General features: G+C 44.6%; 2 protein-coding genes across 4 annotated transcripts in view; one reads left to right on the top strand and one right to left on the bottom strand.

Moving 5' to 3' along the window:
- Rab3-GAP (Rab3 GTPase activating protein) overlaps positions 1-14,777 on the top strand; it is a 50,684-nt gene extending 35,907 nt beyond the window's left edge. For all 3 annotated transcript variants that reach the window (XM_070527162.1, XM_070527163.1, XM_070527161.1), the window contains exons 24-33: positions 275-563; positions 2,193-2,315; positions 4,816-4,989; positions 6,175-6,245; positions 7,268-7,303; positions 7,958-8,032; positions 8,716-8,949; positions 10,059-10,346; positions 10,792-10,947; positions 12,408-14,777. In XM_070527162.1, coding sequence (XP_070383263.1) covers positions 275-563; positions 2,193-2,315; positions 4,816-4,989; positions 6,175-6,245; positions 7,268-7,303; positions 7,958-8,032; positions 8,716-8,949; positions 10,059-10,346; positions 10,792-10,947; positions 12,408-12,560 — 1,599 coding nt within the window. In that variant the 3' untranslated portion in view covers positions 12,561-14,777. The remainder of the gene's footprint in view (positions 1-274; positions 564-2,192; positions 2,316-4,815; positions 4,990-6,174; positions 6,246-7,267; positions 7,304-7,957; positions 8,033-8,715; positions 8,950-10,058; positions 10,347-10,791; positions 10,948-12,407) is intronic.
- Positions 14,442-23,619, bottom strand: part of IleRS-m (Isoleucyl-tRNA synthetase, mitochondrial) — a 34,041-nt gene continuing 24,863 nt past the window's right edge. Inside the window, exons 16-24 of the mRNA XM_070527164.1 lie at positions 22,926-23,028; positions 22,072-22,200; positions 21,276-21,407; positions 19,617-19,723; positions 19,067-19,215; positions 18,095-18,291; positions 16,634-16,766; positions 15,287-15,454; positions 14,442-14,551 (exon numbers count right to left, since the gene is read on the bottom strand). Of these exons, the coding sequence (XP_070383265.1) occupies positions 14,514-14,551; positions 15,287-15,454; positions 16,634-16,766; positions 18,095-18,291; positions 19,067-19,215; positions 19,617-19,723; positions 21,276-21,407; positions 22,072-22,200; positions 22,926-23,028 (1,156 nt within the window). The 3' untranslated portion in view covers positions 14,442-14,513. The remainder of the gene's footprint in view (positions 14,552-15,286; positions 15,455-16,633; positions 16,767-18,094; positions 18,292-19,066; positions 19,216-19,616; positions 19,724-21,275; positions 21,408-22,071; positions 22,201-22,925; positions 23,029-23,619) is intronic.

Below are 23,619 nucleotides of genomic sequence, written 5' to 3'. Positions count from 1 at the left end.
AAAATTTTTAGAGAAACGTCGTAGTGGGAGGCGCTGGGCGAAATTTCGGTCACCTTTCACTGCGTGGACATCGCATTGCAACTGCCGTGCCGGGAACCAAACCTGAAATTTTCAGTCTTGGCAACAGAGAAACACCAATCTGCCAGGAAAGGGGCTCTGCCTTTGTTACAGGCATGCAGTTGTTAGCGCTTGCTATTGCACACCTTCAGTTCACAATTTCTCACCTCTCATTGTAGCACACTAGCCTTCACTTTTCCATCTGTTTCTTCCACAGCCTCAGCCAACAGAAGAAAACGAAGGCACGCCACTACAAAAACTGTCGAAGGTGCAACTTCCTCCCACCGGGGACCGTGATGATCCAGTCATCATCAACGATGAGGGCGAAATCGAGGAAGACAGCTGGGAGCCCGTGGTCATCGAGTGTGATCACTGGGAGTCGCTGCTGAGCAAGCTCGAGGACGTACTGGTGCTGGCGTCACTGCTGAGGCGCTCCTGCAATCAGCGCCAGCTCTTCCCCGAGCACCGTGAAGTCTCCCTGTCCTCCCTCTTCGCAAAAGGCCAAGGTGAGGCTTGAGACAGTGGTGCTGGAATTAGTAGTACAGCTCATACCACTTACAACGTAAGTGCTTATAGTGCAGAACAGGGCATAACTTGGTCTTTTCTGACTCCCTTTACCTTCTCATATAACTTCACGTATATGCATACCGCTTATAGTACAGCCGTGCAAGACGAAATACCGGTTATAATGCGGCGGCCGGAAAATCCCGCAGGCAAGCGGGACAGCGAGCCTGCTTCCCTACTAGGTGCGCCGGCCCTGGAGAGAGCAAGGAGGGCAGCCAAGAGGAATGCGAAGTGGGAGGAGACACGAAGTGAACTAATAAGGAATCTAAAAAAAAACGCCATGGCGGAAGAGGCGGCAGCCTGTTATGTGTATACTATATGCAGCGCTGGTGCACGTGGGTTGCAGGCCACCTAGGTGACGGAAAAGTTTTTGCTCCGGCCGCTTCTTAGCAGGCCGCAAATCACACCGAATGCATACACGTCGCCCTTTGGCTCTTCAATTTGCATACGTAGAGCAGATATAGTTTTCGATGGGTCATATTGATGGCCGCTGAAATGGCATTCGAGTCCGTGGTCAACCAGCTGGCAACTCCTGCAAGCATGCATGCCAGATTCGTCTGTGGGCTCGCATACAAGTAAAAATCTCCTAACTGCGCGAACCTGCGTGTGCTAATACCAAACTAAGTATTTGATGCAATCAACGTGGCTTCCGGTGGCTAATCAGTCCGATCTTCACACATGCTTTCGTGTTTTCCACATGCACTGCTTTTATTGTTCACTCTGTTAGCATGGCGTTAATCGTTTCGATCGGCCTGGTAGACCTGGTCGAACTTTGTACCGATAAAGATCGCCCACGGTGGGAACTCTGAGCGTATCAAGGCACTGACCACAGCCGGGTCATTCACTGAAGGTGCCAATATTCGAAAAATGGAATAGTCGAGAAATCAAATATTAGATTCATAGATATTATATTATAATATTAGATATTCTATTTGTAAATTGTATTAGAATGGTTAATATTAGATATTCTATTTGTAAATTGTATTAGAATGGTCACGATTCGATTCGAAAACGAATATTCTAGTATTCGCACACTCCTGATTACAAGGATTTAATAGGGCTCCACTGTAGTCTACAAAATAAAGTTAAGGCTTTTTTTCTTGTTCGGGTCACAGAATAAAACGTAAGTTTATCATATAGTCTGGTGCACAGAATAGTCACTGCAATAAATTCATGTACTGTAAAGGTAAAGTTTGCTTCTCTTTTTTTTTTTATTGCCAGAATCGGAGGCATCCTACATTTTTTCTTGCTAATAGTCGTGTGTGCTTTCGATTTCTACGTTTGTTTTCTACTTTGAACCCCTAAAAAATAAGCTCAATTTGGGAACATGCTAGAATTGGACAAATACTGCCAAATGAATCAGCAGTGTGTTTTGATGCTTTTTTCAGCCTCTTGGTTTAATTCGCAACCCACCAGATGATAATTCCACCAGTTTTGATGGTCCCGTGTAGGTTGAATTAACAAAAGTTTACTTGAAACATCAAAACAAACAAACAACCAAGAGAAAGCATCACAGGTGCTGTACTCACAGGTTTTCTTTTTGTCTTAATAAGTATTTCGTGTTTCTGCAGGCATTATCACTGAACTGGTGTCGGCATGGGCCTGTGATCTCGAAATGACCCCTGACGACCTCCAGCGGCTCACGAAGCTTCCATTTCCCACTGGGTCCGAGTCTCAGGAAGATGGCATCGACTGTGAGTTTTTTCTTCTTCCTCTAGCCAATGCACAGCTGAAACTGTAATACAGTGGAGCCTCGTTGATACGATCCTGTTACATACTATTTCCTGGCTCCAACGTTTGTGATCGAGAACACAAAATATGACCCAGTACAGCTACACTTCTTTTTTTTACCGTTTCATACATTGCCAGAAAAAACAGACTTCCAACACCAGCGTTGTACATCATCAAACTGCGATCGTGTTACATTTTCCAGCCGCCAGGTCCCATGTAAACAAGAAAAGGCACAAGGCATGTTTGATCAAGAACAGTAGCTGCCTGCTGCAGCAGCTTGCCTGCAATACTCACCTGTTCATCTCGCATGAAAACGCCGATGCACACTCGGTTTCCTACTCCGGTACCTGCAAATCTCCTCTCGGGTCATCGCGCACACTCACAGTTATCACCGCCAACCCTATTGCCATAAGCGTCTTCAGCTATCGATTTTACAGTGCATGGAATGTATTGCTGTTGGAGGCACACTGCATATATTTAATGAGTCACAACCCAAATGCATGCCGTTCCCTGCTTCAGGTGGCGCGAAGTGAGCATCATGCTTCGCTCTCACGGCATCGTAGGCGCTGTATTCCTGCATCACCCACCCTTGTCGGCTCGATTTCGTTTGTTTCCCATCTAGGAAAATGGCAATGTGCGTCTCAGATCGTTAGGGCCCTATAGCTCGACTCACACCGAGTGGGCACGTCAAAACTGTACTAATCGAATTGCCCCACTCAAAGCTCAGGCAGAATTCGAGGAGCATGAACATAAGCTCACTGAAATTGCAAGAACAACAGCACACGTCTTCACCACCTCGACACGCTTCGGTACCTCAAGCTACAACAATTCGATTTGATTTCAACAGTTCAGTTTGATAGGCTCAACTAATTGAATCTGTATGTTATTTCTCACATGTTTTTCCAGTACATATGAACAAGGTTCTACTGTGAATGTTTCTGCACCTTATTACCAACATTTTTGAGTATTCCATAAGTATTAACCCACCGTGGTTGCTTAGTGGCTGTGGTGTTGGGCTGCTAAGCATGAGGTCACAGGATCGAATCCCGGCCACGGCGGCCGCATTTCAGTGGGGGCGAAATGCGGAAACACCCGTAAACTTAGATTTAGGTGCACGTCAAGGAACCCTGGTGGTCCAAATTTCTGGTGTTCCCCACTACGGCATGCCTCATAATCGGATCGTGGTTTTAGCATGTAAAACCCCATAATTTAATTTTTTTTATTCCATGAGTATTAGTGTGCTTCTTTAACTCTGGAACTTTGTAAGTGTGCATAGAAGCTTCGACAAAACTCTGACAAAATATATTAGGCACATTTCACACATTGTTAGGGCATGCTTGATATTTACTTTGTTTAGGAGCTTTGATGTAATTTCTCCATTAGTTTTCTACTTTGGACACTTAGAAATGTGGCACGCGTTTGATTCGTAGGCTGTGCTAGACTTGCAAATACTGCCGATTGGATTGGTGGCTTATTTTGGCATTTTTTATGTGTCTTGTTTAATTCGACTTGCTGGATAATTTGCTCTACTTCGTCGGTCGCATCAAAGTTGAATTAATGGAAGTCGATTGTAATAAGTGTAGGCTTGCTTGTGGTAACCTCTATGTGTGCTTTTATAGTCAATATCAAATCTGTAGTATTAATGCAGTTTGCCTTTACGTAATGATTGATTATCTCAAGGCTCAACAGTACTCCACAGCGTTGTTGTTGTGCATGGTATTGCGTATAATGATACTTTTTCAACCTGTATTCGCATGGTACTTAAGCCAGTAGTATTGTTTGGCTATTGGACAGTCACTCATGAACCTCTTAATGATTCTTTTTATTCATATGTTTAACGAGAGCACCATTCGTTGCAATGACTCAGTAGTGTGGCGTTCTGCTGTCCGTGAGGTAATGGGTTCGATTCCCAGATGCGGCAGCTACATTACGATAAAAGGCAGGACGCAGGCATGCTAGTGTACTTGGATTTAGGACGCATTTGAGGTGGTCAATTCATCCAGAGCATCCCACTATGCTCTCTCGTAGCCGATTAATTGCCATTGAGACATTAAATCTTATAATTTGATTTAATTTTGATTTTGAACAAGAGAATCTGTCAAAATTCTTCTGTGAGTTCTGGGCATCTAATTTATATGCATATGTATATCACAAAGAGCATGCCACTATGCTGACTCTCATAGCCGATGAATTGCCATAGAGACATTAAATCCTATCATTTGATTTAATTATGATTTTTATCAAGAGCGTGTGTCAAAATGCGTTTGTGAGTTCTGGGCATCTAAGTTATATGCATATGTATATTATATATGTAGCAATCTTATTAACAAGGCGATTGCTGATTGAGTCAGCACTTTTTCTGTGTTTTTCTCTAATTCTGTTCACATCCCTTTTTCGTTGTGATGATCACGAATTTTCTTAGCAGCAACGAGTCTTTGTGTTCTTGTTTCCCAATTGACGCAGTGCATTTTGTGCGGGCCAGACGACGGTTCGCTCGGTCCTTGGAACTGGACTCGTTGCTAGTCAACTGCGCCTCGGAGCAGCTGGTGCGGTGGGACCGGGACCGGGACCAGATCGACAAGCTGGCCAAGGCTTCGGCTTTCCTCTCGGCCGTCTCCAGTAGCATACTCAAGAATGGTCAGTGCAGTTTCCTCCCGAGTGCCATGTTTTCTCACTTATAACACACACCTTCATAGCGAAAAATAGAAAGAACATTTTTGTCTGTAACACATGCAAATGACTGCTCACCAGAGCATTTGTATCTTTATAAAAGCAACATAGCAAATTTTAAAGCACAAAGCAATACTCCAGGAGCAAAATTTGTTTTTTAGTCTTCCTTTAGTCCTCGTCGCTCCCTATGCTGTTCGTTACCATCGTGAGGTTACGCCTTCACAGCAGCACATACTCGTGCACTTGGCTGCACAGTAATGTGCACCGTATTACAGTCATCTTCCAGTAATTTCACCCTGACGGGACCAACAAAATTATCCAACAGGTCAAATTAAGGTGCAGAAAAAATGGCAACACACACCACTGATTAATTTGGCATTATTTGCCCAGTTCTGACGGGCCCCTGATTGAAATGTGCACCCACTTTCTATGTGTCCAAAGCAGAAAACTAACACAGAAATGACATTAAAGCTCCTAAACAAAGTATAGATAGTATAGCATAGATGTTTAGCAAGGAAAATGGCCAAGAGTCTCATATGTGTTGCACAATAGCGGCCACCTTGCTTTACCGCATAACAAAAATATATTGCGGTGAAGTATGTGAATGCCGCGAAATTGGTTTTGTATACAATTGCACCGTGAAGGCAGTTTTCTGGAAAAAAAAAGAAAGGCACGCATTATAATTGCATAAATATCATAGTCAGGCTTTGTGAGCTACAGTCATTCTTGAAAATCTTCTTAGGGCGGGCCAAAAATAAGCGTTTTTGAGGGCAGAGGGATATGTGTTTGACGCATATACTGTCCCCTAAGCTCCACCAAGACAGACACTACTACTAAATGACTCACTATCACTGTCACCATAGGGTTCAGGCACATGTATGCTGACTGGCCAATTTCCAGTTTTAGGATTGAAAGGAACGAAAGTTTGGCCTCATAGAAATGCATGGGCACCAGCCAGGGCCTTCGGCAAGGATCAAATGAACTGAAAAATTAGATTAGACAGAGTCGAATTAACAGATGTCTACCGTACTAAATTTTAAAACTTGTGAGTACACTGGGATCACAGCCACGAAAATTTTGATGTAATGCAACCACATCACCTTATAGACAGGTGTGCCATTGTGTGCTCTTCCTGTCTTTAATACTGCGCAGGTGTGGGCCTGATCATATGGAAGACATTCTTGCAAAAGCGATTCGAAGCATTAGTTCTGCTAATGGAAAAGGTTGGTATTTCGTCGTTTTTGTTGTTGACGCTGTCTTCCTTCTACCGTGCAGCATTGGTTGCCTACATCAAGCTTTTAGGCTTAGCTGTTGTTTTAAGCATGTTTTCTTGTGTGTGCGGGTGCTAAAGCTCTTTTGTTACGGCATCAAGTCAAACTGCTTTCGTGTCAGGTGTCTTTTGCAGCAAACAACTTGGGGTTCTTAGCAAATATTTTGGATTCTCATGCTTTCATAAACAACCTCATCATGTTCAGGATCAGCCTCATGGGAGGGCACAGACGAGGTCTGTTTACTGGTGTCTGCTTCCAGTAAAATTTGTTGCCATGCTTTTCGTGCTTTGAGCTGCCTATAAGTATTGAATGAGTATCTTGACATAAGTGTAGAATGGCAGCAGTCAGTTTCAGTGTATTATACCATACTGATGTGCAGGACTTGTTATCTGTCACACAATTATGTTGATGTTTGTATGACCGCTGATGTTTGTATGATCGCACAAAATTGTGCTTGATTGCACACTACTGCACATTATAGTCCAAGATTGTGCAGGATTGGGGCTAAAACATGTTTTTTATATATGGCTCCTTAAGTACTCAAATGTGCACAGATCTAGGGATTTCATTTTTTTTAAAGCACATTTCTGGACAGACATGGAAGCAAGTCAGTTGAAAGTTAAACCTTAATTAAACGTGCAAGAGTCTCAAGTTCATAGGCACCTTGTTCTTTTTTCATTGTGTTCAAGGATCCCAGAGCCACCTGGAGACGTCAGTTATAGTTTGGCCATCATTTCATAGCAATGCCTTTTCCGATGCAATTTCTTTTCACACCTCATCAGTGGTCAAGGCAACGCTCAGCCTGCGTTATCAGTGAGGCTGATAAGAGCGGCATAGAATGTAGCAGAAGGCATCGCTACAAAATCATGGCCTTGTTTCTGGTGACGCTTTGGCGATTACTTATTTTATTAAGGCCATGACGTTGTTCTGATAATGCGAAGCTTTGGCTTAGCTGAACTTGCTTTGCTTTTCAGATGGGAAAGACACCCAAGGACCGCATCTGTAGGAGAGTGAGTACCAGTCGCAATATATATGCATGTTTACTAGGATGCCATGCTCTGATGATGATCTGTTGTTTATAGAGAGTTTTAGCCCAGCGGGTTTACGGCCAGCGGAGCGGAGCGGTCTCCACCGTTGCGCCAGCGGAGCGGCTCGCGAAAAAAGAATTTTAGCCCAGCTGATCACCCGCTCGAGCGGCGTAAAGAGCGGGGCGCTCTGCTGCCCCACCTAGTGGTTCGAATAGGAGTTACTGAGAAATGAAATTGCATTACGCTTGCTTTTATTATGCAAGAAATGTTGAATACAGATATATTACCTGTTCTCAGTGCATTATTTGTTAATAATGTACTGAGTACTAATGTACGGGTCAGCGCGGCAGTCGCCGTCTTCGATGCAGAACTGCCGGCGGTCATGTTCGCGGCTGCCGTCTTGCATTTCCCATACACGCCCGCGCGCCCTTACGCACGCTCGCGCGCTGCGTATACCCTCCGCTGGGGAGTGCTTTCCAGCGGGTGTAAACGCTGCTCCGTAAAACCGCTGGCCGCCTCAGCGTGGTGCGCATGCGCAGTCGCATCTCCGCTCGCCCGCTCCGCTCCGCTGGCCGTAAACCCGCTGGGCTAAAACTCTCTTATGTCACTGACTGCATTCTTTTCATTTCATCACAGGATGTGGAGATCAGTGACATTCACCTGGAGCCATTTGTGCGTTTTTGCACAGAAGTTTTGGATGCAATTGTTGACGTAAGTGTCCCCAAAACGTTACCCACTTGTAAGGCCATCGTTTCAGTGTGCTTTATGAATAGGGGGGTTAGTTTGCATATTGCAGAAAATGTTTTTTTAATTTGCCGCATCTGCACAAGTCTGTGCAAAATGCAAAGACAGTAATAGCCAAAGCTAGCACCAAAGTCATAGTCCTGATGATTTGGTGGTGCTGAACAACTTTCCGCTGGACTCTCCGATAGTCTAGCACTCTGCTTCCAAGATTTGTCAGGGCACTTCGGGTGGCTGCCTTATCTTGGAGGCCACGCCGAGGAACCGTGAACTTTAGGTCAAGCGTCACTTTTAGTGAGCAGTAATGCCGACATTTTTTTTCTCCAGTTTTGGTATCAAGAATGGCCATTATTGCAAGCTTTTCCTAATGCTTCCTTCCGCTCGTATTCCAGGTGTCAAATTTTGCATGGAGGCTCCTCTATATCTACGTTATCTTAAACTAGGCTTTTCATGCAGTCCAAGATTTTGTTGCAGTTGGCCTTTCAAGGCTTAAGTTAACGGACGGCGCTTGTGTCCACTGTGCTTGCTCTTTTCCATCCTCGTTGATTTTCCGTGGCGCCATTACGCCAGAAACGTGTCGATACCAATTAGCCCAACTATATCAGTACTCCTCGCGTTTTGTTGCGGTGACGCTCGACCACTCCGCATCGCAGGCCTCTCTGGGCCCGGAAGCCGAGACCCTGCCAGTGCTGCCGCAGGGGGAACCCCTGTGGGAAGGGGCACCTCAGGACGCATCACGGCCGCAGTCGCTCGTGGCGCACGCGCTCGGCCAGCGCGTCCCCAACATGGCGTCGGTGCGGCACCACCAGCTCTTGGCCACCGTGGTCCAGGTCGTGGTGCTGTTTGGCATGCGCTCGGTGCGACCCCTGTCCCTCTTCACACCCACGGTGAGTGATTGCCTACGGCAGGGACAAACACCCAACCACATGCCTGCCCAACTGTCCTGACTTTTCCGTAGAGTTTACAAGTTTGGGCCCTCTTTACGGTCGTACAAATGTTGCATCAAGTTTTACTAAAAATAAATTCGGTTGGCGAAGAAGCTTTCCTTGTCTCCAAACCTTACATGCCGAGTCGTCTGGTGGTGAAAGGACACCAGAGGAGTATGGTGCTTCCTTCGAGCAGGTTTGTGCAGACGAGTTCCTGTAGCAGGCAAAATCATCTACGACAGAGTTGTTAAACAAGTCACTGTGGTATAAAAAAAGGAACAATGTGTTACTTGTCGTTCTGTGCTGTTCCAAAGTTGCTACTGCTTGTGTGATGTGCAGATCGCTAAAGCATCGTTAATAAAATGTGTGTGTGCTTATGCCACAAAAAGTGCGCGCTCAGAGCAAGCTTGTAAAAAAAGTGCCTGCTACCCACCCGCACAGTGCCATGTCCACATGATATTTGCCAATTTTAATGTTCACAGGTTGACAGGTACGCAACCAAAGCAATTGAAAACTGAGTGAGGCAGGCTTATGAAACACCAACGCAAGAGTAACAAAAAGTACAACACGAACTAGTTGTACTCATTCATTTCGTGTACTTTTGTACGCCTACCTTCTCAGACTGTGACACTAAACTAGGCTTGACACACTGAGCAAAAGAGAGACCTGTAATGAATGTTGAAGTTTGCAGCTCTCCTACGTGCAAGGCTCGTTACAACTGATGGAGGTGGCTGAGGAGACAACTGGCATAGGCATAGCAGCAGCACCCTTGACCCTCATGTAGTGCCATCATTTGTGCCCCGAAGCCCTAAAAAGCGATTACGCTGAATGTGTGTCCACAGCTGCGTGTACCAAGCAGCGTCTTGGCTGCCAAAAACATGGTAGTGAAATGCAGTCATTGATGCAGTGTGTTCCGTCTCGTCTGGTAGATTACACTTGGATGCCTTTGATCCCTCTCTCTCAGTAGTCATGCAGGCCAGACACAGGCCATTTGCACGACAGTAAGCTCGCACCCCAGTTCTCCGATTGCATTGCCACGTCTAACTTTGTGCATTCATTTCCATATACAGGTGCGCAAGGCGTTCTTTCAGGACCTGCACGCGCCACTCCTGGCGCCAAGTGCCAGGGCTTCATCGTCGCTCACGTCGTCACCGCAGCAGAGCTTCCTCCTGCGTGCCGCATCGGCTGTGATGCAGTCCCTGCCCGACAACCCGGATAACAGTGTGCTCGGCTCGACCTTCGGCTGGATGAACCGGCTGCTCGACTTGGCCTGCAGCTGGGGCGAGGACCGAGACCTGGTGCGGCGGCACTGCGTGTGCGAGCTCTATTCGGCCGGCCACGACATCCTCGCGCAGGAGGTGCGTAGCAGCGGATGGGTTTTCATCCTCCAAGTTCCTGCCTCACAGCCTTAGTACTGGCGCAACACAGTGGTTATGTACTTATCACCGTCGGTGATTTCAATTAGACGCACAAGCATTATAGTACAGAATTAGATGGAAACCCATTTCACGAGGAAGAAGCATAGTTGAACAAAATATACCCCTAATATTGATTCATTGTTATGGGGCATATATGGGTCCCTTGTTCCTTGTGAACAAGACGTCAAATCTATGTTATATTCTACTTCTATTTCATGAAGTGTATATTTTACTTCAAATATGCATGAGCTTTTATAACCCGTTCAATGTCGCGTGTCACTGCCTCTAAATGTGAGACCCGTAAAAGAGTGCCCACGGTAAGCAGTTGCAGCACTGGACAGTTAACTGAAAACTTTAGGAACATGAGCCCTTTGTTGCATCACAGGTGTCGCTGGCAGTCAAGGACAAGGCCCAGCTGGCCTCGTGCCTTCTGGTGATCGCTGGGCAGCGCATGCACCACCTGCTCTTCATGAACGATGGCCACCGACCCAGCCAGATGGCGCTGCTGTCGCCTCACATCAGCACTTGGATTCTGTCTCTGGTACGCCCCTCGTCGCTCGCTGTTCAGCATAGCAGCTTTGCTTGGAACGTTAGCATTTGCGAGAACAGCGCAGTTGAAATGCAGGAATAACAGGACCAGCATGAAGTTTCAAGGGTTCCGACGTCGGGCGCATTTCGTTCCTCGAACTCAATATCATCTTTCTGTGGCTTCTTCATTGGTGCCACGTGTGAAACGATAAATGACAAAAAAATTATGTGCCAGCAACAGAGCTTGAACCAAGATAAGTGCTGCAGAAGCCATGCACAACGACCACAGGTCTGTGCATTTGAGAAAGGAAAGAGATTGGAAATTTGTTTGTGAATAGGCCATGTGGTTGGGCTCTTTCAGTCTGTAACGGAGCACCGAGATGTCATCGCAAAGTATGATAATGGCTGCATGCATGCAATGGCCATCTATCTTCACGAAACTATGCAACACTGCAGCTTTAGCTGCAGTACTGAAGCTTATGACACTTGCCACAAGTAACTGGAACTAAATGACACTTTGCCTGCCAAGCTACATCTTTATTTTAGTCTTGATTTCTTGTGATTGGCCAGCTGCTATATTTACACGAATCATAATGCACACCTTTTTTCAGAGAAAGTAGGTCCGAAAATTGCCTGCACATACGAGTCGGATACAAAAGCAAAACCGTAACCCCAACAGGCTACCATCAGAGCCGTCAGACGCAGTGCCATCGCTATCATGAGATGGCGACAGAGCACATTTTTGTGAAGGTTCTGTGGATTCATTTTGCACTCTGCAGTCAGACGCTTTCAGATATGCTCTCACTTTCACAAGATCTCGCGTGACTTTGCACTCAACGCGTTGGCTTACACATCCGCCAGTGTTTCTGGTGTTGTACCAAACTCGCTGTTTGCACACATTCCAGGAACGCTTTTAGCCGCAGACTTCGACAAGTTTGATTCGGAGGCACGTAAAATCTCGTGAAAATGATATAGTAGTATATCTCTAAAACTTATGGCTCAACAGGCACCATACCTGTGTGCTTGATATCTGTGGCCAATAAAGCATAAATAGCAAAAACGTGCCGCTTTGATTATGGTAGTTCTTAAGGAAAAAGTTTCCCTTTGTGAAGGTCAGTTCTGAATGTCCCGTTCTTTCTAATTGATTTGCCTTTTATACATCGGGCGCATGTTACATTCAGGTGCACATTCATTTTTTTGCTTTAAACCCGCAAAAATCGGGCACTCGGGGACGCATTCACACAGAATTGTGTGAATGCGTCATGTTTTCAATTTATACCATGCTTCATTTTGGCCAGACACGCACCCATCATTCTTTGAACCTCAATTCATGTGTCTTGCAAATAACAAGTCCTAATGCTATTGCCAAACTGGAATGAGTGCACAAATTGTACTGTCATCATACAACATGTGCGTCATTACCAGTTTCTTGCAATTTCTGAATTGAGCTCCCTATTTTTTGTTTATTTTCAGGACCTCAGCAACCTTCGTTGCTGCAATCCACCAACAATGCAAACAATGAACCTCCTTCAAAACATAGTCAACATGCTTCCGGAAGATCACTCGGAACACCGACTGGCGTTATCCTTGTTAGATGTCTTGGAATCCCTACCCGAGCCCTCTTAGCCACAAGCCAACGTTGTGCAGGCAACGTTCATGTGATATCAGTTCAGGGTCTGTGGTGACAGCTGTGACTGACTCAACATTCAGCTGGTTCCTTGATGAAACCAACGTTTAGCTGTGGCACTGCATATAACCTGATGATGGCTGACAGGCCCCATTGTGAAGACATGGTGCGTGTTTGACCAGTGAACTTCCGACAGATGGATTCCCAGCAGTTGGGCTTCTGACAGATGAATTTTCCACCTGATGGATTTTTGACAGGTGGACCTCTTAACAGGTGGATTTTGTGTTGTGTCCTTTGACACTGATTGTCTATGAGCGATGCACGTTCGTTGAACCATTTTTAGTTTTCTGCGCACATAAAAGCACTACCGTAGTTGTAAGTCATAAAAGGTTTTAGTCTCAGAAGATTATTTGTTTATCGTCTACGTCGTTTCAGAAACTATGTTGTGTTAACAGTCTTGTTTTAAAATCCCGGGCCACATGTATAAACAACGAAATTAATAACTGCAGCTCGTTTGCTGGCTTTTCTTAGTCTTTACCAAGCAGAGTCAGAATGCTAATCATTCTTTTTGATCACATCAGAAGTGGCTTTCTGCTGATCTTTAGTCCTGCCTTAGTGATGCCAGACCTGCTGCATTCCTCATACCAGCTAACATAGGGTGCTGATTGTCAGCCAACACTTCAGCACCTCATAACCTGTGCCAGCAGTCTATATTGCGTGATGGTGACAATACTTACTTCTTCAGGCCAATCAGTGCTCTTGACAATGCTTGCAGTGATGTCAGGGATACTCCATTTTAGCTGTCAGAGTGCAGTGATAGTCGTGTCCATAACACAGGTACTAAATCATGTACTCATCGACACAGGGGCATGGTTAATGTTCTTAGGCCCAGTGATATGTAAGCTGCTAGTCTGTCGAATCCTTAGCTTTGTCATGTTGACAGGACAAGTAAGGTTGATTTTAACTTGTCATAGTGCTATGTCATGGCATCGGAGCTTGAAGTCTCATTGTGTATATGAAACAGTAACTCCTCTTAGCCCGCCTTAAGCACTGATACAGAAGTATTGATGTACAACTGTGCAAAGTTGGTAAAGGAACTAAGTACAGAACAATATGCATAGATCGCCGAATGACATGCATAGATGCATGTCACGCGAAATCGCCAATGACAGAGATGCTGTTCTCATAGTAACAGGGTGACCTTTTTGCTGAGTTCCCTTACTGCTAGAGTCGTAGAATCTTGAAGTTTTCCTGACAAAAACTGCACCATTGTTGCAGTTTCCTTGGCAATGATTAAACGATTGTCAGCTCCTGTACTTGTATTTGATTAATTCCTCTAAATTTCCCAATTGTTGTTGGCCTGTCAACAGCAAGTCTGAGACCTAGCAGTCCTGTACGCCAAAGGCAGTGCGAGAGATTCTAAGCAAGAGATTCTACATTCTAAGCTTGTTTATTTTCACCGTATTCTACGAAACAATTGGCGGTCAAAAAAAAGAAAGAAAGCAAGACTGGAAGAACTAAATTTTCCAGAGGTTTAAACAGTATGTTTGTTTCAAAGTGTAAAAGGTGGCTTGCAGATGTGCAGTCTTTGTCAAAAGTTTAGTAGCCCTCTCATACAAAAAAAAATCTTCAGCCAAGCGCTCTCGTGGGAGCTTGGGGCTTTGGATTGGCTAAAGTTCCCCAGTGGCTTCAAACTATTTTAACAAAGACTATACAGCACCTTATGTCCATAAATTCAGCATATTTACTGTGTCATCTCACTGTACATAATTTTAAACAGCCATAATTTATTCGCAGCAGCAGCAGTATTTGTGCTGCATTGCATAAACAGTTGAAATGAGCTTACTTTTAGCTCAGAGCGTACAACAATACGAGACGGCAAGGAAACAAAACAGTCATTTCATTACGTACTGAGATTGCTTGTAATTACAGAGCTAGGGCAACTTCTTCCTCTATGTCCGTGACTTTGTCTGGACTTTGTCTTCTTGTTCTGTAAAGAAAATAAATGTACAAAGGGGTTTCTGAATTAGCCACTTTTCGAGCTCAAGTCAAGTTAAAAGGGATGAATATGCACTACTTTATTTTTTCTTTATTTTTTTGTCAATGACAGTTGCATGCACTTCTTGCAGAGACATTTGCCGCCTATTGTAGTGTCGAACCTCAACATGGCGCATTATTGAATGTCACAAAATAAATCTTTGTTCCTTTTTTTTCCCACTGAAATCTGCATGCATGCATGTAACGAATATTCATTCTCACGAAGGTGCTAGATGTAACTTCATTGTAACATTGTTTGACTGTAAAGTATGTAAATTGGAATACCTGGCCCGTATATGTAAATATTTGGCTTTTTCTCAGATATTGCAGTGCATAAACTTTTAATGCTGACTGTACGTAGCTGCTTCCAAGACACTCGGGTAATGAAAAGATCTGTTTGGTTCTACAGTCACGTCTCATAAAAGCAGTGTGTCATCGCAAATGACTGTTGTCAGTGGTGGCGCTTCAGCTTTGCAAGCCCTAAACAAACAACCACATGTATTCCACGAAAAGTTCACAGGACACGTAACTTGCTAAAGAAAAAGTTGAATTTGCACAAAGCCTGAGCAGATAGCCTCAAATTCAAAATTTAGATCTATAGTAGTTATTGCGACCTACACAGTGATCCATTAAATTGAACGCCGCATGCTTAAATGGAGCAGAAATTCACACTCAGAAATTCACTTGCCTGCTGTAACAGCATCGTCCGTGTGAACACCCCACTTGAAGTTCAATCTCTGGTAAACAGCCTCACACCTGGTGCACAGGTGGCCCTCTTCACTGGAGATGTTGCGTCGACACCGCTCACAGGGGGCCATCTTTGTGGGCTCAAGCAGAACCAACATCTTTTCATCCGCTGCGAAAAGCGTACAAAAATAACTTATGCAGATCCCCATACACTGTACGAATAGGTGTTATATAAAGCATTTCGGTAGAGCATCTGGCTTTCATGCTGGGGTATCCAGGTTCAATTCCACCAACAGACACTCAATTAATTTTTTCTCTTGGAGAGGCCCAAAACAATGCAAGACAAGAAGCTACCTGCCTATAGCGAATACAGCAAAGTGGCTCATATTTCTAAAGGGAAAACAAAAGAGTGAATCAATTCAGACTCTTTGGATTGCCCTTCTGGAGACTTCGCAACGTTTTAATCATGCCGTGTGGTGACGTAATTGCGGAGAAAATTGTTACTGATGGTGTCGTGCAATCCTTCTGCAACCGAACTCAACCGTAACAAAAAAGGTTAAGTAGCTGATCCACCAGTCTCGGAGGTCATGCTGTGATAGGTGCAACTACCTTTGAGTCACATGGCCGCACAAAGCGGGCACCATGGAGAGGTAGCCCTAGTGAGTTAAACTGTCGAAAAAGCCAATGAGATCGGCCAAACTGTCCTTTGAATTTATTTTGAAGTGCAGCATAATTAACTTTTCCTTCTCACTGCCTCACTACAATTTATTTATGGTACATGTAATAACAGGCACTGGGACAGTACTCTTGAGTGATCATTTTTAAGGACATGAACCATTTCACTAGATTTCGGTACCGGATGCTTCGAAGTAAATGGCTGGAAGCATTCCTGGCACTCTGTGAAGAAAGCTAGCTTGGCACGTTGCCAGAAATGCTGTCGCACATTTACACGTGCACGTCTGGTGCCGAGTCGCACGAGACTTCACAAAAGGGATTGCACCTCCAAAAGTGATTGCTCGATAGTGCCATTGCTGAACTTGCAATTTTAACACTGACTGTGTGAAGTCTGCCCTATCTTTCCCCGAGACTATCAGCACCATGGCTGGCCGGCTCCAGTAAACTGTAGCCGCAGCAGCTTCCCCTCCTCGGCCGGCTCCACACGTCTTTTTCTCGCTTATACAAGTTGTGCACTTGGTAAAAGGGATGCTTTTGACAGCTTGTGACTCTAACGGAGCAGTTTAGCTTGACTTAAGGATCCATTTACATAATGCACTGGAATGGCCACTGACAATTGCAAACACAAACGCAATGACACAGAATTGCCAACAAACACTTCCAATAGGCTGACCTGCATCCACAATCACAGCCCTGTCAGAATCGCCTTGTGCTATCAGCTCATCGTCTTGTTCAAAAGTGACCGAAGCCACTTGCAGCACGTCAGTCAGCCCAGAGTGAACGGCTGAATCTTCTGGCTGGAGAACCTGCAATGAACAAGTCGTATCACATTCTTGCGCTTTTCTGAACAACTGTTTATGTATTTAGGCCCAGAGTACCAATAGATAAAGTGAAATGCACCTAACACCAGTCCCTTCTGCTTTTGAAGTTTGTAATTAAAACTGTGGCAACAACTGGCACGTGGTACTGAGGAGGCACTGTTTTTGCCGACAATCATCTGCTATATTAGTATTGATACCTCCATACATTCTGGGCTTTCTGCAATATTGCAGCAGGCCATTACAACTGTCAATCGTGGTCACTTTTCTTGCCAGGGATAGTTGCACGCGAGAAATGCCTGCAGTACATGGTCAGATCATTTTTGTAAAGGACACTTCTACTACCAGGTCCACCTGCAATTAATTACAATGTTTTACCGTGTCTGCGGTTCAAAAACCAATACAGTAACCACAATAACAAACACCATGCTAAGCACCATATAGTATTTTAGCATGATGTTTGCCATGTGCTTACATGCTAAATAGGGCGGTAGTGCATAGTCACAATCATATTGAACAAGGCACTCCTACTGAAAAATCACACCGCAATGCAACCACTACAGTAAAAACGCTAGTTTTCTACTGTTGTGGCGTTTGGCAAAACATGTTGTGTTTGCCATGTTGTTTAACAATATTTACATGCAAGGAAAGGCTGCAGTGTAAATAGGATCACTTTGTATGGAACAAATTCTACCGACAAATCTCCCTGCCACAAGGGGTGTGCAGCAAAACGCCATATTAAACACTGTGATAAAAAATCGTGTCAGGCTTTACCACAGCAGTGTTAGGTAAAACACCATAGCAAACATCATATTGTGTTTACCATGGTGTTTTAACAATATCTGCAATATGACTGAGAGACACCAGTGAGCAGCTCAGGATTAAGTTCGGCCTAACATGCACTTGAAGCATGGTACAAAAGCATCTTTGCATTCCAGCCTCAGGGACTTGAACCCAGGACCTAAGCGGAAGGCGTATTTACATTTTGTCAAGAATGCAGACACTCGAGAGATGTGCCGGGACATGTTGCTAATGCTAATTTGTTGTAATGTATGCTTCGCCATTACGGACTCTGTGTCGTTACGATCCCATTTGGACAGAAGTTACCTAAGCGCCGGTTCTCCAGAATGTGTACTGCCGTCGGCTAGGGATGAACGGAGCAAAGCGGGTCTTTCTCTGTAGTCCCCAGATTTCTTTCTTTGAACTCACACATGCACACACGCTTCATGCAAAAGGCAGCGCAGCTTGACTATACGCAGATACGCCCACAGTCACGAGCTACTGCAGCAGATCTCAGGTGTAGTAAAGGAACTGACCCTAAGGCAGGCAGCCAAAGGGCTGTCCCCACTGGCAGTGATGATCTTGATGTCGTGCAGCACTGGCCGAGTCTTGGCAACAGCTTTATTCACGGCTTCTCTCAGCTTCACAAGCGGCTTCTCCAACTGGGAGAACTCCGGCCGTTCCCAGTCGTTCGGAGGTGTGCGCCACGTGCGCCGGAAAACACCGGTGTCGTCTGCTCGGAGGGCAGAAGAAAGAAAGAAAGCCACATCGAAAATTAGCTGCCAGACAGGAAGCCATCGGCGTTTAAGAAGAGCTACCTAAATCTACCACAAGAGGTAAGGCACGAGCCAGTAAACGACGCAAAACATCGCAAAACAAATGGCAAGAGAAACTTTCTTGGGAAGTTGCGGCATTGAGGATGGTCTTATAACTGCCTAGCAAGTGTCTTGATAAGCATCCAAAGCTTTACTTACAGAAACAATGAATAAGTTAACTGTGAACAAAATTATGAGGTTTTACATGCCAGAACTACATAATGATTCGAGGCACACTCTAGTGGAAAACTCCTGCATACTAATTGTGACCATCTGTGTTTGTTTAATGTGCACTTTAATATAAGTACACAAGCGTTTTCGCTTTTCATCTCCATCAAAATGCGGTGGCTACGGCCAGGATGAACAATTAGCTGTAAGAAAAAGAATGTGCCACTGTTCAATGCAGAAGCTATTCAATTAGAGAAAGCTACAGGAATGCATAAAAGACGAGATTCTACCTTTTGCTGCAAGATCAGAGAAAGTGTATGAAGTGTAATCGCCTTTGGTGACGGCCATGGTGCCCCGTGACATTCAACAGCTTGTATCGAATTCTCTTGGCTAGCAACTCTATAATTCTGTAGTGTCACAGTGTATTAGTACTGTAAATACTGCCACAATGTCTAGTTACTCTAGTATATTTTCTACGAAACCTTGCACAATGGACCCGCTGATTGGATTTAAATAAGAACTTACACTTGCCAGGGTCTGCATGGTGGTAGAAAACTTCTTCCGCAAGGTGCGGAACCACAGGAGCGGTAAGCTTCACCAGCACGTCTAGCACATGGCTCAGAGCCGTCTGGCAGGACCTCCGACTCACGGAGTCCTCCACGTCGCAGTAGAGCCTGTGAAGGCATAAGATGCCATAGGGAAACCACAGTGCAGCAACAAACGTCGTAAGCAATGAGGAAATGACTGTTTTTATCAATATACATTTATAGCCTTCGTTATAACTTGTTGGTGGGCTAGTAGTTGGCTCTAGATAGTGTTGAAATGTTTAGTAACGCAAACAGATGTAGGAAAAAAATCAACCATGCAACACATGGGCATTTGTGTGCGCTTTATTTTGCATAAGTATGAACATTGCCTGCAGTCACCTTAGTGGCATTATGTACGCAAAGTTGTTTCCAGCTTCCAAAGACTGTAACTGGGTGGAAGGGTTATGCCTTACACACGTCAGACAAATAAGTTAATCACTCCAGTTTACCCTCCTGACTAGTATCGATGTATAGTGACCAGTGCTCACCTGTCCTTCACAGCTTGGAAGTAGAAAGACGATGCTTCATTCACAACAAAGTTTAGCACAGCAGAACAGGCATGGTTGTACCTCATTTCATCGTACAGGGACATAACCTGACAAAAAGAAAAGATAAATGTTTGCGTTGGAGATTGCACGCACTTTATCTTGAGCAGCAATGAACAGAGCCATTTATAGACACTATCAGCTACATTTAACTGCAACGAATGCATACCTGTCTCCGTTAGGAATTGTAAAACTAATAATTTTGCATATCAATGCACTGAGAAAGTTTAGCATTTTATTGTGATGACTGTTCGTGATAAAACCGGTTTTTCTTTTCTTTTGTGTTTGTAACCTGAATCAACTGAATGTTGCTCAAATAGGAAAACCAGGTTGCATGACTCCCCAACTAAACTGGCTGGCTCTCTCGTGCTCAGATTTCACACACAAACACATTTCACAGTGTCCGCAGCTTAATATGTATGCAAGTAGTAGTGACTGTGAATAATACAGTGGCAAATTTGTGAATGACGAAACTAACTTTTATTGGGCGAGCTTGTGCCCACAAAAGCAAGTTACACTCAAAGCACAGCGATAACGGTGAACACGTTCGAAAATCCGATCTGCCAGTCAAGCGCGTCAGCTTTTATACATGAGTCATCGAACCTTCCAGAGTAATAGCTGGTGCCTGCGTATCTTCCAGAAAGTTCTACACAATTCGCATCGCACATGCAAGCAGATTACACAAGCTTTGGTGACAACAGACAGCAGATAGAACCATCGGATACATTCGAGAACCTTCCAATACATGCAAGCGCATCCTGCACAGAGCAATAACATTTGTTAGACGGTGAAAAGCAGTCACCCGAAAGAGACAAACAGGTACATGTGTCAATACTGTGTTTAGATTAATTACTTGCCTGCTTCATCCACAATAGTTCAAAAGTATGTATCATCTGCTGCAACAGTGGTTACATAGTGGCTATATTCTCGTTATTCATAGTGGCTATATAGCAGTTACACACCAGAGGAAAATAAATTTTCCATTTTGCAGGAATGGCACAGTAGTGCCATCTCTTACTGTAATGCCGGAACATGGCGTTACTGTTCTTTTGTAGCGAAATCGACATTTGTCTGATTTCATCACAGATGGCTAGTACTTCTGATTTATTCCGAGCAGAACAGGCAAGTAATGCACCCAACTGTGATATTATGTTGCGTGCACCGTAAAATGCCTTGCTGTGTGAAACTTGAGTACACATAAACAAGCCAGTGGCTTGGCCAGAAGGGTCATCTGCACCTAGCGTTCCTATTTACACAACATTTGGTATATTAGCACACAAATATCAAGCTGTTACACAGAACTCCACATCTGTGCAAAGATAATTGCTCAGAATAACAGAATGAGCGCCAAGGGAAAGGAAACAGTTCAAACCAGAAGAGGATTCGAGAGAGCATGAGACCAGGAAATTTGCAGGAATGTGATGCATTCAACTGGCACATTACAGAGGTAATCAAATATCTCGGTGGTGATTAGCTGGATTACACTTAAGTGCTGGGCCTGGACATTTGCAGTAATACCAAACAGTCACGTCAATTTACATTCTGAGAGATAGTGATGCTGCATGAAAATGCAGCATGCTGAGCAAAAATCCACAGCCTTACCCGATTGTGAAATCCGCCCAGAAGGTGAAGCATGAACCGGTCTAATGGCAGCATCTCTTCGTACGGCAACACATGATGTGAGTGATCAAAGTCGGAGAGTGCTCCAAGACAGAACCTGAGCGTGCCTCGGAGCTGTAACAATGGGTAAACCGTGTTAAACATCTGCAAGGTTAACTCGTCATCTAAAGAGGTTTGCCACAGCACTAACCAAGCACACTGAAGAAGTGAAAATGGCAAGCTTTTGGTAAGGTTTCAACGCTAGAGGCAGCCACCTGACGCAAATCTTCTGTGGGCTCCCTGCTGCAGTATAGATGCACGATGCAAAGCTCCGAGGATGAATGCAGTTGTTTCTGGGCTGACACCAATAATGGGTTGCTTTGCTAACGATTTGAATGTCTCTTTTCACCTCTTTTGACACACAAGCGTAAATACAAGAAGTACGAAAATATGGTATGCAGACAAATACAACCACGGCCGCCGAATGAAAAAAAAAAGATTGTGCGGCCTGCCACGTCAGGCGGGCTGCAATGGGAGTGAACATAACAGCCGTATTTGCATTCTTGGCCGCTTTGCTCATTCAAACGGCGCTAGCTGTTGGGGATGGGATGCGTCGGTTTTAACAGGCGACGGCGTTCCAAGCACGCTCTTGGCGCATTTTCTATGCCGGTCCCAAACAACACTCCCATACTGGCGCCGCGGCTGATGACACCGTTTTCAATGCATGCGGCAGGCCACTCCTTTATTTTTTTGTTATCCAGCGGCTGTGGAACAATAATTTCTGAAATTTTATTCAGACCTTTGCAACGTTTTCTTGGCACTCTGTCAGGACATGCTTGGCAACAGGAACATTTTCATGGTTACTAGTGTGGGCAGCAACCCACCACCGAAGCACGTCGACTCCAAAGGCAGGGTCCTTTTTGAGGTCCTGAAGACAGGTAAAAGCAAAGGCAGTGTAAGTGGCAAGAAAGAGGTATTGTTAAATAGCTCCTAAAATTAATAAGTAATCAGCTCTTTGCACATAACTCCACCGAGCTAGCGCACTGCAATCACAAAGGTGATGCTAAACTACTACTATATTCCTCATGTTTCTATTTGTTTCATTTGCAGAGGAATTGAAGGAATATTGGCCTAAACAACATATAAGTCAAGTGGTGAAGCAAAAGTCCAGGAAACTTCTTGCAAGGGTATCTTCAATGGCATGATTGTGCACCCCCCCCCCCCAACCCCCGCAATATATATTTTTTTTCTTTATCCCGCCTGCAGAGAGTAACACATCAGGCCCCGCAATGATTCAACAGTACATCTACCTTAAACTCTGCAGTTTTCATGGCTACTCAGCTAATAGCAAGTTAGCTCTACGCTATCAAGAAACTGGCCATATAAATCTAAAAATTAATCTTTTCCATTATATATTCATTGGCATCACCTCTCTTTATCACTTATCACGTATCACTTTCCATTTTGGCGTACGTTGCTATTGGTGCTCTTTTCTCTAAGTCTAGTTTCGCTGCCTTTTTGTGCTGAGCATCACTACATGGATAGAGGTGGATTATCTGCTTCAGCTCAAAACCTAGCCAGAAAAGTGCCAAGGTTTACTAGCAGGTCACTAGACAGGTTACTAAAATAATAAGCAAACCCACAAACACTCACTTTTCCACCCTTTGTTATCGTCTCGGGGTCAATGACGTTGCCCAGTGACTTGGACATCTTGCGACCCTCAGCGTCCAGAGTGAAGCCGTGCATGTACAGCTTCCTGGCGAGTTACCGGAAAATAATTGTTTAAAAATAACGAAATGGACTAATGGAGTGAGAATTCTTCTGTAGTATTGAATACGCAAGATCGATGTGCTACTTTAAATGGAGCATTGCTTCCGACGTAGTTGCTTGACTCAAGGTCATCCATAGTACTACTCACAAGCAGTTTCACAGCAGCTGCCCAGCATTTCGACATTCATAACTTGCTTGCAAGGTATGACATGGATTTCGTAATACACATATCCCAAAACTGCTTCCAGCTGGGGATATCAATGGGTGACGTACATTCTCACATTTTGTGACCACGTTTCTTAGGAAACATGAGGCCTTCTGCTTTGTTGATTCAGGATTGAATGACAACACCTTCTGAACTATCATAGAATAGAGACAAGGCAGTGATGCGTGTGGAAAAGAGGCTTGTCAGTTTAACCTCTCCCCAAAATTCACAGGCTTCCTTATGCATGCTTGCATGCGCTATGTATGACGTGTGCATTCGTGTATGTAAGATGTATGTGTGTGTGTGTGTAATAAAAGGTGGCACTATACACTACACACCCACTATACATAATATTCTGGCTACGCCACTGCA

Source organism: Dermacentor albipictus, chromosome 10 (assembly GCF_038994185.2).
Source record: "Dermacentor albipictus isolate Rhodes 1998 colony chromosome 10, USDA_Dalb.pri_finalv2, whole genome shotgun sequence".
NCBI classification, from domain to species: Eukaryota; Metazoa; Arthropoda; class Arachnida; order Ixodida; family Ixodidae; genus Dermacentor; species Dermacentor albipictus.
The sequence above is the reverse complement of the archived record's forward strand: the minus strand, read 5'-3'. Positions and strand labels throughout refer to the sequence as shown.